Here is a 19145-nt window from a genome sequence, read left to right on the forward strand (position 1 = left end):
GTTGTCCCATTCCTCAACGGCGATTCGGCGTAGATCTCTCAGAATGTTTGGTGGGTCACGTCGTCCCTTTTCAATCTATCCCTTTTCTATGTTCGATAGGGTTCATGTCTGGAGAACATGCTGGCCACTTTAGTCGAGCGATGTCTTTGCCTTGAAGGAAGTCATTCACAAGATGTGCACGATGGGGGCGCGAATTGTCGTCCATGAAGACGGATGCCTCGCCAATATGCTACCGATACAGTTGCGCTATCTGTCGGCGGATGGCATTCACGTATCGCGCAGCTGTTACGACGGCCATGACCACCAGCAGCTCCACGTAATGCTACCCCAAAACAGCAGGAAACCTCCACCTTGCTGCATTCGCTGGACAGTGTGTCTAAGGCGTTTAGCCTGACCGGGTTGCTTCCTAACACGTCTCCGAAGATTGTCTGGTTGATGGCATATGCGACACTCATCTGTGAAGAGAACGTGATGCCAGTCCTAAGCGGTCCATTCGGTATGTTGTTGGGCCCATCTGTTCCTCGCTGTATGGTGTCGTGGTTGCAAAGATGGACCTCGTCAAGGAAGTCGGGAGTGTCCTGTGGCTGCTCGAAAAGCATTATTCAACATGGTGGCGTTGCTGTCAGGGTTCCTCCTAGCCATAATCCGTAGGTCGCGGTCATCCACTGCTGTAATAGCCCTTGGGCGGCCTGAGAGAGGCATGTCATCGACAGTTCCTCTCTCTCCGTATCTCTTCCATGTCCGAACAACATCGATTTGGCTCACTGTGAGACGCCTGGGCGCTTCCCTTGTTGAGAGCCCTCCCTGGCACAAAGTAACAATGCGGAGGCGATCGAACCGCGGTATAGACCTTCTAGGCTTGGTTGAACTACAGACAACACGAGCTGTGTACGTCCTTCCTGGTAGGATGACTGGAACTTATCGGTTGCCGGACCCCCTCCGTCTAACAACCGCTGCTCATGCATGGTTGTTTACATTTTGGGCGGATTTAGTGACATCTCTGAAGAGTCAAAGGGACTGGGTCTGTGATACAATACCCACAGTCAACGTCTATCTTCAGGAGTTCTGGGAACCGAAATGACGCAAAACTTTTTTTGATTTGTGTATGTACATAGACTGAAGCTGCTAGTAAAGATTTGTACGAAGGCTGGGAATCGAACTTGGGTCTCCTGCTTACCAGGACGGTGCGTTAGTCACCAACTCATGTAATGATACATTTTCAGAGACAGGCGCGTGACTTGCAGTGCCAAGGTGTCTTAATAGCTAAAGCACCTGTGTAGTAAGCAGGAGATCCGGGTTCAATTCCCGGGTTTAGTACAAGTTTTCACTCACCGTTCCAGTATATATACATAAAATCATATATCGAAGAGACTACCAGAGTCTCTGAAATTGTGTCATTTCATTTGTATTGTTATCCATTTTGACTGTGTTGCATTAATACCTCGAACCTTGTTCAGTTTTCCACTTCCACAGAATATGACTGCCAAAGTCCATGCAACCTAGTGTGAGATACATTCATTTCACTCCTCCTGTCTGTAACCCCTTCGATTGACCACTTGATACAGCTATTCCTTAGACACATTTCTATTTAAAGAAAAGAAAAGCGAAAAGCACTAACTTCCACGATTAGTTATTATATCTTATCAGAAATTTGTGTATCTTGCTCGAAGTTCGTGCCGAACAGTTTCTTCTATAACGATGTTTTCTGGAGGAGAGCCGTCGTGAATCTGCATGAAACGGAATTTCAGTGGACTTACAATGATGTTGGTTGCAGATGAGTAAAATCTGAGCTCGATTTTTTGGTACTTTTTTTAAATTATCAGTGGATTTTTCTCGCATTTCAGCTAAATGCATTAGCGTCTCTATTTGTCTTTATGGCCGATGGCAAACCCAGTATATCATACGCCGTTAGTCTTTCTAATTACGTTACGATAATTGTCTTGTGACAGTGTCCCCAATGAATCGAAAATGGAGTGTCTTTCTCTTGCATTTTGGTTGACACTTCTCACATTCTGCATTGCAGACAGACAAGCGTTTAAACATTTTGCTCGTACTAAATTAGTTGGTGTGGTGAGTGGGCTAGTTATTTCAGTACCTTTGATTTGTCAGTTTTCGAGTTTTAATTATACCGGCAATGGTGTCATAAGTGACTGACCATGTCCTCTGTTAGGTTAAGCGGAAATAAGGATAGTACTTTCCCACAATAATTGTTAGATGTCTTCAAGCATAGGACAAGCACATGAGAGTCCAACAACGGCCCTCTCAATCGGTGTATCATTTTCTCAGATCCTCACCCTCCTTTCTCTCTTTTCGACGTCATAGAACTACAGGTAAAACGTGAAGTGATGTTAAATAGGACTGGAGTGGCTACGCAGACAACTAATAACTTCATTTAAATAATGACAACAGCGTTTCTCCATGGCACACGTGCTTGTAACAATGTCAATCAGTTGCGCTCACCGCCATACTGCTCTGAATACCGTGGTACCATTGTGGGGACGTAGAACCACTGGCTCTACCCCCATCAATAACATCGCTGCCCTACTGCATCAAGAACAGCTGTATCTTTGCCAGATCGGTTCTCTGTCGCACGTGCTCTATGGTACATGTGTTGTGTACACACCTCGAGAGTTACAAGAGTGCGAGTTATTTACCGTCGTAATTAGCACCCCGCTCCCCACTACCTACGCTATTGTTGTAAAGACATTTCATTGTGTTGTACTTAAGCGAAACGTAAATTTTTGACTTCATTCCACTTCCCAATGTTTCCACTTCACGAGATCCATGGAATAAAACGGATGCAGCAATATGTATTGTAATCACGGTGTGATCTTTGTCACTAACCGTAAAAATTTGTTTTCGAGAGGGAAATACTTTGAAAAACAATCACAGCCTAAAGATGAGACGCTGCGATGTGTTTCAGTACTCCTTTGTGACACCCGTCACGTCACTGGTGGTGGTGAAACCTAACGACACTTCTGCTGTGGACCTGCAACGCGCTGGTGGAAGCCAGAGAGGTATATAACGTCTATGAAATACAGCAATACACTTAGAAATAAGGTATTTCGAAGCTTACAGTTACCGTAATAGTTTCTGTTCTTATTAGTGCATCTATGGTGCGCCTCCACATACATGGTAAAAATTGTATTACTTTTTCACAGGCTTTAAATTTTCGCTTTATTTCCTCTATTACTGCATTCTGCTGTAAACTGAAATATATTTTCGTTCTGGCTTAACTGTGGCTAACACCGTTTTAAAAAGCGCACGATCCTAATGTTAAGCACGAGTATGCACCACTTAACATTTAAGTTCGAAGCCTGCCTTACTAAGGATGGTATTTTGAATTTCGACGAGAGAGCTCCGTCTCGATTTCTGTTTACGGAATGAATTCAGGCGGCGCTCTCTTTCCCTCTTTGGTCTGCTCGGCGCGGAGTTTGCTCCAGACAAGTCGTCGCTACGCGCGCCCCCTGCAGGATCCCGCACCCGAGCGATCAATCACTGGCGACACAGCCTGCAGTCATTCGCTCGCTTCGACCCCGCCACACACGAGCCGTTTTCCAAGCGATTTCTACCAGTACTTCGAACGCCGCTGTGATGTGAAATTAACTAGTATATGGTAGCGGTAGCTGACCTCTGTGTGTCGACTAATATTTGCAAGTAAATAGAGAAAGAAGCGAAACGATGAAACTCATTTCTTGGGAACTTCAATTTATTTTACAGAACACTTAACGGTTTTCATCAAGGTCAAATGGGTTGTTTACATACTTTCAGTCTATATTTCGCAAATAAACCCTGCAGTCCACGAGATTCATTTATTGTTCTCGCAGTTTAATAAACAGTGGAACAGATACCATACACGGTAATTATCATAGCAAAAATATCAAATAAAGAATTAGCAAGCTACACCACTCTTAACCAACATGTTGCAAATTCATTTTTGCCCTGTGCCACAAACAGATATTTGTGCAAGATGCAGGGCATAGTTGACCATCCAGTAGGTGCTCCATGGTCTGTGGTTTTCCACAGTCAGATTTGGTGGTATTCACAGGACAGAATTTTAAGTCAGATATCTGTGTATAAATGTTATCAATAGCAGAATTGCATGTTTCTGTAGCTCTCGTTATAAATGACAGGAAAAAACTACATTAAATGACTAGGGCCGTAGCATAGATATGCCCTATAAAATTTAATTAAAAGTCCAGTTAATATTACCTCATTCACTTTAGAAGTTAAAAATTTTAATAACGCGTCTAGTTATTTCAAAATCACTGGCCGGAGCCCGTATATTTTGACTTACTGTGGACTTCCCACCAATTTATGCTTCTACTCACAAGCTGCAAAATGCTCTCATTGAGATTGTCGTTGTTTTTGGATTTGCATTCCTTCTTGATATACGTGGTAGCTTTATAGAATGGTTCGTGCTCCATAACCAACTATAAATTCTAGTGTAAAGTACTTCCTCCACTTCAGTATAGCGAAATGAAACAAAAGTACACAACAACGCTCAATGTCAACACAAGGAAGCCGCAGTCACGCAGCCATGCTGCTGAAAATGGCCGATTCGTCGATACATTTCATCAGATTGCTTGGGAATTACGAGCGATCAGCAATCGATCGCTGTGATCTGCGATCTGCCCCACGCATTCTATCTACCGACAGACTGCCTGACCTAGCGCCGAATTGCTGTGATCTGTCGCTCGTGTGTGGTACTCTGGAGGAAACTATCGGTGAGCTGGTTGATGGGAGTACTGTAGGTCAAACGATAAAGTCGAAATATACCCAATGGCTCTGATTTCTAGTTTCTACCAGTGTTAACCACCAGGCACCACTGGCTCAGCGTGTCTACTGTCAACAGAAACTGGCAGTACACACATAGATAGTGACCAGTGAAATGTCATGTGTAGTTTAATTTGAAACCGTATTATTCATGGACATGTTGTCTGATAGCTACTGATGGCGACAGTAAAATATGCAGTAACCGTCAATGAATTTCGATTTTTACCGACTAAGCTACCGGTACTACCATCACCAATCTCACCATGAATCTTCTAAGAGTATCCTTGTAGTAATTTTGAAATCTGTGGTAAGACCTTATGGGACGAAACTGCTGAAGTCATCGGTCCCTAAGCTTGCACACTACTTAATCTAACTTAAACTATCTGACGCTAAGGACAACACACACAGCCATGTCCGAGGGAGGATTCGAACCTCTGACGGGGAGAGCCGAGCGAATCGTGACAGAACGCCCGAGACCGCGCGGCTACCCCACGCGTCAAAGTAGTACGTTCTTAATGGCGATTCCTCGAAAGCTATAAAACAGTCAGGGGTGTCTTTCAAAACTAATCTTTAATTACTTTGTTGATATTATTTAAAACAATAACTATGACAAAGTAAAGTTAATAAAGAAATGACGGAAACAAAGTTAATAAAGGTGTACGGGATCAGTGATATCTGGCCGGAAAACCTGGGGCTTACTCTAACAATGCAGGCGAAAATTAAAGTGACAAAAAGAGAGAAATTTCTATAAAAACGTGTACTCTCGCGTAGTTACCTGTACAAAGAAATCATAACATGTCACAAACATTTCATAAACATTCGTTTGGACTGTGTTTCTGGTTCGTACAGGGGATGCTTCTACAATAAGGTCAAGGTTCCAAAGGACGAACCCCGCCTCTGTGGCTTCCAGATCAAGTTAGAAGCATTATCTTTCGTTTGGTCACGGAACTCATCGGGACTATTCACCGAACGCAACTTTTCACATTATTTTGCTAAACTATGTCTGCATGTCGTATGTTGGGCTGCTTTGAAGCATAAGTATTGTAGCCTGAGAAACGTTTTTTTCCCTTATCATCATCAGCATTTATGAAAGATCATTTCAGAGATCGACACTGAGCAACCACACAAGCCGCGAAGCTTGTGCCGTAGTCGTCAGTTGATACCAGTTTCATATGAGGTCGTATAACTGACATTCGAAAATCTGTTCTTTTCACGGCTTGAAGACGATACATCCTGGGAATGAAATCTCTGTTATGACGTAATCCTCACCTGCCGCTTGGAATGAATTTACCTGTGTTCTGATACCCAAATTTAGCGAATAGTGATGTAATTTTACTATCTGAGATTTCATAAAATATTCCAGTTGTTCTAGACATGTTTTAGCTACGGGGTATGTGGGTTCCTCATTGTATTCTAAGATACTGTACTTCTGTGTTACCAGCACAGATAATACAGGAGCTAATTTTGTTTCCCGGGTGTTTTACAGACTACTTCCCCAGCGGGACGCTGTCCACACTGTCGGCAGGTGAGATATTGCATTGTTTCACTATGTAGCACCGCAACTACTTGCTCAAAAATTAATGAACTAGTTATTATCTTGTCAACTACGCTGTGTTTACAAGTGAAATACTCATTAATAACTGCCGGCCGAAGTGGCCGTGCGGTTAAAGGCGCTGCAGTCTGGAACCGCAAGACCGCTACGGTCGCAGGTTCGAATCCTGCCTCGGGCATGGATGTTTGTGATGTCCTTAGGTTAGTTAGGTTTAACTAGTTCTAAGTTCTAGGGGACTAATGACCTCAGCAATTGAGTCCCATAGTGCTCAGAGCCATTTGAACCATCATTAATAACTGGTAATTTTAGTGTGAATCAGAGAGTCTCCTGCGTTTATTGGTCTATAAGATGGGTGGCTAATTTGACTCGTATCCTGAAGTTGCTGGTGGAAGATGTGCAAGCAGCCATTCTGATTAGCAGCTTTGCGTGTTTTTCGTAAGTTGTTTCATGTGAATGCCGGAGAGATTGTTTCGACAGCCCTCCGTCACCACTTCGTCCATATATGATGCGGCGTAGACAGTATAATATTTAAGGGAGAAAAACCTTGTTTTCAAATGTTCTGCTGCCCTTGCTGCTTGCTTAACGTGAAAAAATAAATGACTGATGGTGAAGCTATTAACTGTTGCTTCCACCAAAGTTCGAATCGTGAGCTCTGACGTTCGTCAGCACGAATAACAAAATAGAGCAAGAAAAACACTGTTCATAGGGCATCCCAATGCATGGTTGGATTTCAGAATACTGGCTTCGTCACTGTCCAGGAGCCAACCAAAGCATGTGTCGCGTTTAACCATAAATGAACTCAGTCACAAGAATTTTAAAACTTGTGGTGAAATAGTGTTCACTTCTCACTTTTCACAGACTGAAATTATTCGAGGAAAGAAAAGAAATATCCTTTCACACTATTCATCTCCATCAACTTTAACTGCAGAACACTTCATTCATGTTAAGCCAAAGTCACCTAGGCCAATACTATTCAAAGTCTAAGTTAATGCGACGTGAATTTCTTATAGTTACGAACAAGACACACGTAACTTATCCAGGTACGACCTATCTGCTGTCGAATTCAGCCTCCAACTGAGAGTCGAACTCCAAGTGCGTAGCGTGAAAATAGCAGAATACGGACTGAGAATAAATCAAAGAAATACGATGATAATGAGAAGTGGCAGAAACGACAACCGCAAGAAACTTAACATCGGACTGATGGTCACGAAGTATATGAAGCTAAGGAATTCTACCTAGACAGCAAAATAACCAATGACGGACAAAGCAAGGAGGGCATCATAAGCAAACTAGCACTGGCAAAAAGGGCACTCCAGGCCAAGAGAAATCTACAACTATGAAACATACGCTTAATTTGAGGAAGAAATTTCGGAAAATGTACGTCCGGAGTGCAGCACTGTATGGTAGTGAAACATGGACTGTGGGAAAATCGGAACTGAAGAGAGTCGAAGCATCTGAGATGTGGTACCACAGACGAATGATTACAATTAAGTGGACTGATAAGATAAGGAATGAGGAGGTCCTGCGCAGAATCGAAGAGGAAAGGGGTATGCGGAAAACATTGACAAGGAGGCGGGGCAGCATGATAGGACATCTGTTAAGACATCAGGGTATATCTTCCATAGTACAGGGTGACACAGTAAAACGGGAACATTTGCAAAATCCAGTAAAACTAGAAGTGATGAAGAAAAGAAATTGCATTCATAGTAACTGAAACCTTACAACTCTGTCATTTACGAAACGTTGATGGCATTTATCATTTTTAAAAAATTGCGTCCTTTAGATGGCGTCATCCTTTACGAATACGAGTACATTCGTGAAATCTGCTGTTGAGATTCCTGATTGACCGCTGCTACATCTCAGCTGGAATACTGTCAACTACATCCCGAATTCTCTGTTTTAACTCATCCAGGGTTCTTGGTCGAGTCGTATAGACTCTTGAGGTAGCTCCATAAGAGAAAATCACAAACTGATAAATTTGACGATCTAGGGGGCCAGGGAATGTTACCGAACAATGAGGTCATACGGTTGCCAAACAATTCTCGCAAATTTGGCATTGATAGTCGTCAGTGTGTGATGTCGCTCCATCCTGTTAAAACCAGGATTCATGAACCTTCGTAAAGTTGTTCTGTGCAGGTGTAATGAAAGTTCTTAACATCTCCACTTAATGATCGGTATTGACAATTATTGTGTTTCCCTGTTCATCTGCGAGAAAATGTGGTCCCATAATCCAATGTGATGAAACACCACACCATATCGTCAGTTGACTAGCGTGTAAATGGCGCTCATAAACGTCATTAAGATTTATGTTTGTCCAGTAACGATAGTTCTGTTTATTCACATAACCTGTGAGAGGAAAATGTGCCTCATCTGACATCCACACATGTTTAGAAATTCATCGTCATTGTTTATTTTTGTTCAAATGGCTCTGAGCACTATGGGACTTAACTGCTGTGGTCATCAGTCCCCTAGAACTTAGAACTACTTAAACCTAACTAACCTAAGGACGTCACACACATGCATGCCCGAGGCAGGATTCGAACCTGCGACCGTAGCGGTCGCGCGGTTCCAGACTGTAGTGCCTAGAACCGCTCGGCCACTCCGGCCGGCATTTATTTTTGTTATCATTGTTGACAGAAACGTAATCATAACCGGTAATCGTTGTTCTTCAATTGTTGCACAATCCGTAGTTTGTACGGATGAAATTTTAAATCAAGTTGAAGAATTCTAAGAACACTCTCTCGGGACATTCCAACCACTGCTGTTTGCTTACGAATTGAACGCCGTGGGCTCCGTGACAGACTCGCGTACATCATCAATGTTCGCTGGAGAACGCACACTTCTTGGTCGTTCTGTTGGGTTGTTGTTGAGGGCAGATCCATTCTCTTCAAAGTTATTAACCCAACATTTTATCGCGTGTTTCGACAGAACGGCATCATGACGTCCTAAATTATAAAAACGCCGAAACTCCCTCTGCGCCACTCCAAACTATCACTGTTGTTATAAAACATTTTCATGGCTAACGCACGCTGTTGTCCGTTCCACTGATCCATGATTACTGAAATGGCGGCCTGTTTACTCGTTGCCACCTGCCCTGGCTGCCACTACTCATTTCAAACATTCCCGTTATTGGTTCAAATGGCTCTGAGCACTATGCGACTTAACTTCTGAGGTCATCAGTCGCCTAGAACTTAGAACTAATTAAACCTAACTAACCTAAGGACATCACACACATCCATGCCCGAGGCAGGATTCGAACCTGCGACCGTAGCGGTCGCCCGGTTCCAGACTGTAGTGCCTAGAACCGCACGGCCACTCCGGCCGGCTTCCCGTTATTCTGTGTCTTCCTCTACTAGAGGGACTTGTAGAGGTCAAAAACTGTAGAGGAAGACATAGATTGGAATTCATCCACCAAATAACTGAGGACGTAGTTTGCCAGTGCTACTCTGAGATGAGGAGGTTGCCACAGAAGAGGAATTCGTGGCGGGCCGCATCAAACCAGTCAGAAGACTTATGACTAAAAAAAAACACTTATAAATATCAAACAGTTAAACTAACTACAATTATACACCTCTAATTACCTCTATTTACTAATTCTTCCGCTAATCGCACTATTTCATGTTTTATTTCCCAGAAAATACACTTTTTCATGCGCAGAATATGCATTCCAGCCTGTAATTTGAAATACGAAGTATTCACAGAAAATGTATTCAAACAGTTCGACAGTGTTCACTGAGCCGTGTCCACTGACATTACATTTGTCTGAATCGCTGAAGGCATTAGTGAGTTATTAATTTTTAAAAATCGTTCTATATCCAATACGTTTAACGTTTAATAACTTTTAAACTAAATCTCGTAACAAGTGCGCGTCACCAGTCACTTACTCGTCTAATTTTTATCTTTAAAGCCACGTTACCGGTTTCTCTGCCACTGGTTTGGTTGAGTTTTTATTTAGACTTCCCCTTATTTCATACTTTCTTCATTCATTTAGGCCGGTATTACACTATCAAATTTCTTTGTCAAAGATTTGATCAAAGATGTGATCAAATATTCCGTCAAATATATCTGACAAAGATCTTTGACGTAACGCTAGAAGGGGTATTACACTGTCATCATATTTTTCGTCAAAGTTCAAGATGGCTGACAACGACAACTTGTTAGTAACCGCAGCAGTTGCGTGTACCACAATTGCACTGTGTTCACATGCGGAAGAGAAGTGGGGGAGAAAAAAGGAAACATATCTGGGTTAAGCCGTGGGTTTTGCGACGACACGATAAAAGCATTCAACAAAACTTGTTACGTGAGCTTTTAGTGGAGGATGTGAAGTCGTACATCAATTACTTAAGAATGGATGAGCATTCATTTCTGTATGTGCTCAATGAAGTGTATCCTCATATCACAAAGCACAATATTCACTTAAGAACTGCTACATCTGCAGAAGACAGGCTCACTGTAACACTTCAGTTCCTTGCTACAGGAGAGGGTTAGGTTAGGTTAGATCAGGTCAGGTCTCCAATCTTCTTATTCTATTTTTGTATTCAGCGTGCCTCACACTGTAAAGCACCTCATCAACTTCATACATCTCTATTAATTTTTTAGTTGTCGGAACACACCAATTGTATTTACCGGCACTACAGACGACAGAATGCTGCAGCGATGTGGTAACATGTCACATTGCAGTGAACAGAAGACAAGCGACTTCTTTGATCAAATCTACAGCGAGGCCCTAGATTTGATCAAATATTGGACGACATTTGACAAAATCCCCTATTACACCATCAAATATTTTTGACAATGATATAGGGCAAAGATATTTGACAAAGAAATTTGGTAGTGTAATACCGGCCTTACTTCGGCCACGGCGACTACCCTCTTTAGTTCGTACAGACGGTCGGGACTTCCCCACGCCTGATGAGAGCGTGCTGATGCCTGCAGTCAGGATTGCTCATACTTTGAGCTCCGCCAATCATCGCTCGTTAGAAGTGTCACCACCTACTGACGACGCCGCAAAGCTCGTCCAGTCGAGCGTGATCCACAACTGTCAAATCACGCTCTCCTGGCCGTCAGAACACCCACCGACTCAGGCGCCAGTGTTAAGGAGAGCACGCGAGCACACGACCGAGTCTGTTGTTTTTCACAGGCATTTTCGAGTTGTATCGTCTCAGCGAGTAAGTTGGCAGTCAGTCCCTAATGATCTAGAGATCGACGAAATGTATGTTTCTAGCCTTCTTTCCTTGTCATAGCATACACTGACAGCGATTAAACGAAGACACTGGTTTGGTTACTTTAGACATAAGGGTCTTTACTGGTCATTTCAGAGAGATCCGTGGGCAGCTTAACAGTCGGTATACGATAGAACGAAACTTGCAGCTGTCAGTTGTCTGCTGACACGACAAGGTGCTTTCCTATTTTCTGTTTACTTGTGCCGAAGTTCTGCGGTATTATAAAAATGATATTTTACGCCTTATCTCTTATTAATTTTAGACATACTTACCGTCCTTGTTTTTCGTTAAGCGCTACGTTCATTTATACTGACGTTCTGTTACACACATATATAAGTAACAAATTAAAGTCCCCTGCCACGTTTATCTGTCTGTATGTGAAGGCTAATGCCAGGAATTAATTTAGGGATTTTGGTATCGTTTTTACTAACAGATCGACTGATTTATGATGAAGGTTCGTGTATTTCACTTCATGTTATAAACCAGTCGTCCAACCATTGGTACATTGCTTCGTGTGTGAAGCTGGGGTTGTACACTAGCATGAAATACGAAAACACGACTCATACAAGGGTAATTTCGTAATAAGTGAAATGAATATACATTGATCCACTTGACAGCGAGGTGGGAAGTGGTACAACTTTTAAAATTTCATTTGGCCTTTACAACAACAGAATTTATCCATAAAACTGAATTGACCTTCTAGCAATTTAGGTTGTTACAGCTATACTTGACACAGGCACTTTAGCTGACATCGCGATCTTAAGTAAATAAAAATGTTAATAACAGCCAGCTGAAAAGTCATTACAAAAATGATTTCTCGCTCTGTTCCATTTCATCTTTCTCGTAGAAGATGAAACTGTTTACAGAATGATGAAGCCTTTTCGAATAGCATTGACTAAGTCCATGCCCATTAGAATTTTACACGAAACTGAATAAACTCAGTATTCGCTGTTTCGAAGATGTTACTGAAAAAGCGGCTCTCTAGAGAACGTGGCTTCATATTCTTTGTCGCTGTGTGAGTACATGAGTGCAGGAATGTCTCATTTTCCGTTTATTGTCTACTATCTAATGATGATAGCGGCCGGAAAGCATCCAGAAACTGTTAATGTATCCATGCATTTAATCTCATCTGGAGCCTCGCCGTGGGTCATTTTAGACTGCGCATGTAGTAATGCCACTCATGGTCCTCATAGCGGAACTGCATGCTGCCTCTCCCAATGGGAATTGCTCTAAATCTGTAAACCAGTCCAGCTTGTCTTTTAGAACTACGGTTTAATACATTCTGTTGTGCTACCCATGTGAAGCTGGGGCTGTACACTAGTATGAAATACGAAAACACGACTGACACAAGGAACCAATGAAAGCGACAAAATAAAGTTAATAGAAAAATCGCAGTTAGAAGACAAAGTAAAAATGTACAAGGTCATAGTGGCTCCTGCCCAAGATAGTCAGGGATGTGGGCACCTGAAGGGAGTTTTCGTAATGAAGAAGTAAATGAACTTCAATGACATATATCCTCTTATGCGAAATGTATACGACAATAACACCCCGTACCCAAAAATACAAAAAGCTCAAGATGGCGAAATCAAAAAAAAAAATGGTTCAAATGGCTCTGAGCACTATGGGACTTAACTACTGAGGTCATCAGTCCCCTAGAACTTAGAACTACTTAAACCTAACTAACCTAAGGACATCACACACATCCATGCCCGAGGCAGGATTCGAACCTGCGACCGTAGCGGTCACGCGGTTCCAAACTGACGCGCTTAGAACCGCACGGCCACACCGGCCGGCTAGCGAAATCCTTATATAACAATTTCGTGAAAATTATCTTCATTATACACATATTAAAAAACGTTTTGCATCACCTCGACTCGGTGAGTTGCGAAACCTATACAGAAAATTGGAATAAAGATCAATATAAAGATCATTTCCGCCCTTTTTATTGCTCATGAAAAGCACACATTGCACATTGTACCACCATACAACGAGACCTTCAGAGATGGTGGTCCAGATTGTTGTACACACCGGTACCTCTAATACCCAGTAGCACGTCCTCTTGCATTGATCCATGCCTGTATTCTTCGTGGCATACTATCCACAGGTTCATCAAGGTACTGTTGGTGCAGATTGTCCTACTCCTCAACGGCGATTCGATGCAGATCCCTCAGAGTTGTTGGTGGGTCTCGTCCTCCATAAACAGTCCTTTTCAATCTATCCCGGGCATGTTCGAAAGGGTTCATGTCAGGAGAACATGCTCGCTACTGTAGTCGAGCGATGTCGTTATCCTGAAGGAAGTCATTCACAAGATGTGCACCATGGGGTCGCGAATTGTCGTCCATGAAGACGAATGCCTCGCCAATATGCTGCCGATATGGTTGCACTATCGGTCAGAGGATGGCATTCAAGTATCTTACAGCCTTTACGGCCCCTTGCTTGACCACCAGCGGCGCACGTCAGCCCCACATATGCCACCCTGCAACATCAGTGAACTTCCACCTTGCTGCACTTGCTGGACAGTGTATCTAAGGCATTCAGCCTGACCAGGGTGCCTCCAAACACGTCTCCGACGATTGTCTGGTTGAAGGCAATAGCGACACTCATCGGATAACGCTTTGCAAATTCTTCAATGGCTTCGACAGGTTGTAGGCTGCCAGATATATCTCGTTGAATATTGAGGGCAGCCGAACCATTCAACCTGTTACCCGTCATTGTCGTCCGAAGGTACGACTTTGTGAGTTTAAGAGAAGAGAAGCTATGCTCCACACTACAAGCAGATACTGGTAATGCAGCGAGAATTTGTAAAAGGATTTTTATATTAGGGAAAAATTCATTTGTCTCTTGATGTTCCTTTGCTGCTACTTGGGGGAGGGATGTTCCCTGTCTCAAAACTGCTAGCAAAACAATCAACTGAAAACCGTCATTTTTGGTCAAAAGTGCTCATGTTTCCAAGAATGTCGAGACACCTTCAAATCTTTTCCCCAGAAACGAAGGTATGAAATTAACATCAAGGAAACTGTTTATCACATAGAACTGTGATAGAAGAGGACTAATTTTAGCGATCCCAGTGGCATCGTCGAGGGTTGTTTGAGTGCTTAGGTCTACGTTTTGATCAAACAGAGGTTCTTGTTTTGTTTGCAGCAGTTCTAAAATTCTAAATCCCTCGGGTCAAGAGCTGCTATCTAATCTTGCAACGTTGTAAGCGGATCGCTAGTGGCCATCTCTGTAGAACCTTCTAGTTACGACTGAGAATTAGTCGTTTCGTCCACTAAAGTTAGTGACCAGGCATACAAGGCAAAAATTTGAACAAAACATTCAAGCATACTACGATTTCACTCTTGGACTCGGCACCCACAAACGCATCACTGTAAAAATATGGGTTTCTTCTTCAACTGCGGATGCATCCTCAGAACCCATCGCTGGGCAGGTCAGCACATGTAATACAGTGCCGTAGCTCCATTAACAGTAGTCGTCTCGTCAGCGAGATGAGACAGGATGTCCTGAGGCATTAACTTCTTGAATGATGAGGCAACGACCAAATTACTGTGTGTTTGATGGAACTGCATCTTGCGAAAGACAGTGTCTGGCTATGAGTGACTTGGAATAAGCTGACGATGGCAGCTGATGATGGCAAGACGAACAGTGAGCTAGCCCTATACTGACTCATATTTAGGTAATCCCGGAATCCTGGAGCAGCTAATTTCTGTCGCTTACAAATGCCAACTGTATCCTGGAGCAGCTAATTTCTGTCGCTTACAAATGCCAACTGTTACCACAAAATTACAGCGTCCCTTGTAGACCGAATGATGGTGGATTCCACTGCTGACACCATTTTGTACAGGGCTCATGATCAGCACAGTCAGGGATGGGGCATCCAGAGGGAGTTTTCGTAATGAGCGAAGTAACGTCACTTCAATAATATACATTCTTTTATAAAGAATACGTACGGATTGGCCCAGTTCGACCTGAGAGACTGTGAGAAAATCGCGGTGACAATGCAAAGATTCACGCCATAGCTACTGAAAACCGCTGCCAGAGACAGCTTCGAGTGGGGTCCAAGGCTCCAGCAATGGCCAGCAGCCAACATGTAATTTCTCTCTATTGGCCACTCACAGTAATGCATTGTGGCTTATTCGTCAGCCATGTTCCACGGCAACTACCTACCTCTGCTCAAGTCATGATCCTACTCAAATGGAGGCCAAAACTAATTCTACTCGAACATTGCAGACGCATATTTAAATAAAAAATAGAAGTAATACTAAAAACGTGTATAATACCCTAGATAGGCTGGGTGAGTTGCATAAAGGAATCACAATATGTCACAAACATTTCAGAACCATTTTTTTGGGCAGTGTCACTGACTCGCACAGGGATACTTCTGCAACAAGATGAGAGCTCCAACTCGTGTGCCCTTCCGATCTGGCATGCAGGTCAAGTTAGAAACACTCTCTTTCGTTTGGTTATAGGTATCATCAGAAATATCAAAAATGATTCAAATGGCTCTGAGCAGTACGGGACTTAACATCTGAGGTCATCAGTCCCCTAGACTTAGAACTACTTAAACTTAACTAACCTAAGGACATCACACACATCCATGCCCGAGGCAGGATTCGAACCTGCGACCGTAGCAGTCGCACGGTTCCGGACTGAAACGCCTAGAACCGCTCGGCCACCACGGCCGGCTCAGAACTATCCCTCAGGTGAAAATTTGGACACAGTTTTGCTAATCCATATCTTCACGTCATGCGTTGTGCTACTTCGTCGAATTTAAAGAAAAATATTGCAGCCTGGGAGACTTTTCGTTACCTTAGCATCCACAGCATCTGTGAATGGAAATTTCAGAGATCGACACTGCGCAACCATACCAATTGTGAAGCTTCTGCGGTAATCATCAGTTGATACCAGTTTCACAAAGCTGTCTGACTCTCGAAATTCTGTTCTTTCAGTGCGTTGCAGAAGAAACTTTATAGCAAGTGAAATCTGTTTAAAGACGTGATCCGTACCTGTCGCTTGCAATGAAGTTACTGTGTTATCCATGCACACCTTATCTCCTATCACAGTTTCATTCAGTCAATACTTCTCCCATAACGTCCAAATTTGACGATCTGTAACGTAATTTTACTATTTGTGAGTTTCTAGACCGTTTCTGCTGTTCCACACAAATTTTAGTTATAGTAGATGTGTTGTTGTTCATTGTATTCTAACATTTCGTACCTCTGTGTTACCAACAGAGAAATAACACGAACTAATTTTGTTTATGTTCTTCAGGCCAGATCCAAGCCGGGGTGGTGTCCTTACCATTGGCAGGTGAGATATTAACATCGTTTCACGGTGCTGCGCCGCACTGCTCGGTCATAAAATAATGAACTGATTAACGTCTTCTAAGATTTCGTATCTCTATGTTGGCAACGGAAATCGACATAACTAATTTCGTTTCTCGGATTTTTTGCAGGATACCTTCTAAGCTTACCGCTGTTCTTAACGTCATCAGGTGAGATATTAAATCGTTTCGTGCTTTTGCAGCGCACAGCTCGCTTAGATATTATGATATGGTTAACGTCTTCTATGTTTTCGTATCCCTGTGTTGCTAACGGAGAAACGACAGACCTGATTTTATTTTCTGGGTGTTTTGCAAGCTACACCAAATCCAGACCGCTGCTCTTAACGTCAACAGGTGAGATATTACATAGTTTCAATCTGTTGCACCGCACAGCTCCCTCAGACATTAGAGGATTGGTTAACGTCTTCTAAGATTTCGAATTTCTTTGTCACCAACGGAGGAAATACAGAGTTAATTAATTTTGTTTTGCTGATGTTCTGCAGATTACTCCGAAATCAAACGCTGCCCTTAACATCAGCATGTGAGATATTACATCGTTTCATTGTGTTGCACTGCACTGCTCCCTCAGATTTACATCATAATATTAATACGTGACACTAAAATTGAAGTACGAATTTTTAATATTAATTATAGAAAAAGGCAAATGAAACTTACCTAATTCGAAACTTATTTTGCCATAGATATGAACAAAGAAAAGAATCATGTGTGTACTTAGACGTTAAAAGTGGTAAAAAGAAGTAGATGCTTTCGTATTCATAAATCTGAGGATACCTCCTCTATCACACATGAAAATCTCCAATACGTGAGCAACTGCTTTATTGATCGATACTTTTAAATGTGCACTGAAGGTAATTGCACATAATATTGGAAGTTACAGCTGTGGTTTGATGAATTTACAGTGCATACAGTTGTCTGGCCATAGACAGTGTTGCCCTTGTGAAGCTTGTTGTATTTCCGTTTCGTCTTGGTGGTACAAAATAAATCTGTTGAAGAATTATGACGTCTTGCTGAATGACATTAACGAAGTCCATGTTCATTAGAATTTTACACGAAGCGAAACGAAATTTATATTCGCTTTTTCTAAGATTTTATCGCAACAGCGCCTACAGAACGTTTCTCTCAGGGAAGTGACCTCACATTCATTGTGGCTATGTTTCCTCACGAGTGCAGGAATCTGTCATTTTCCGTTCATTGACATACTGTGTTGTGTACACAATGTGTCGTCTGATAACCTAATGATGACATTGACCAGAAAGCATCCAGTACTCTTCAATATATACTGCCGGAGAAAAACATATTAGTACACCTGGAAAGTCGAGGACGATTTTTAACCGATGACGGCGTTTGTCAGCTGCGATATAGTAGATGTACTGATAATGGGTTCGACGTCGTCCTCCAACAAAGAGCATAGTGGTCTAGCTGCCAGAGCACGATCTGTGACTACCCTTTAATATGTAATGCTAACAGCCAGAACGCTCTGTGTGGTGCAAACGTGTGAAGCAAGCAGGCAACCATGCCGTGGAGACACATTCTCTCTTCGGCGAACTGCCACACAAGTTGCACGTGCTGCGGCAGTTGTGTAACATGCTGGTATCAGTGGTCACGTGAGCATTCTCACACTCATAGAGAGTTTCTCGAGTCCACGCACCACAGATGCCCGCCAGGATCGTCGTATTCTAAGGACAGCAGTTCTAACATTCTGCGTGGTGTCTGTTTCTTCTAAGTCGTGTCTCCCTACCACTTTCGCGCAACGACGCTCTGAGCGTGTTTTTTAGGGAATTGACTAGTTTGAACCTGGGACCTGTTGCTGGTAAGGAGATGCCAGACCACACATGACATGTAGAGTTCAGAAGAGTTCAGTGAGACTAGCGGTGATATAATCAAATACTTAATGATGTCAGCGTCAGCTCCACTGCACTCCCTGTGAAAGAATCTTAATACTAACTAAATTTAGTGGAAGGGGTTCAAGTCTTTCCTATTTTTAGTTAGCTGGTAAAATAACGTCGAAAAAGCAGTTAAGTTTACCATTGGAAATTTTATTCTACTTACAAAACATTGTTTATAAATTGCACTATTGATAAAAGGAAATATTTTAATACAGGATGATAAAAACAAATTGCGTTCAGCAAAAATGTGAACGAATACTGTCTGATGTGAACGAATATTGTCTGGATGGGTTTCCAAGTTCTACAATGGATCGAAGGATGACCTATGCCATATCACATCTATAATCTAGGATTAAATTAAGTTTCAT

At 42.5% G+C, this 19145-nt stretch overlaps 1 protein-coding gene across 1 annotated transcript in view; it reads left to right on the top strand.

Moving 5' to 3' along the window:
- The window catches only part of LOC126412316 (inter-alpha-trypsin inhibitor heavy chain H4-like), a 190428-nt gene that overhangs the window by 123999 nt on the left and 47284 nt on the right, over window positions 1-19145 (top strand). The window contains exons 11-14 of the mRNA XM_050081878.1: window positions 2924-3017; window positions 6263-6301; window positions 16819-16857; window positions 17003-17041. Of these exons, the coding sequence (XP_049937835.1) occupies window positions 2924-3017; window positions 6263-6301; window positions 16819-16857; window positions 17003-17041 (211 nt within the window). The remainder of the gene's footprint in view (window positions 1-2923; window positions 3018-6262; window positions 6302-16818; window positions 16858-17002; window positions 17042-19145) is intronic.

This window comes from Schistocerca serialis, chromosome 1 (assembly GCF_023864345.2).
Source record: "Schistocerca serialis cubense isolate TAMUIC-IGC-003099 chromosome 1, iqSchSeri2.2, whole genome shotgun sequence".
NCBI lineage: Eukaryota > Metazoa > Arthropoda > Insecta > Orthoptera > Acrididae > Schistocerca > Schistocerca serialis.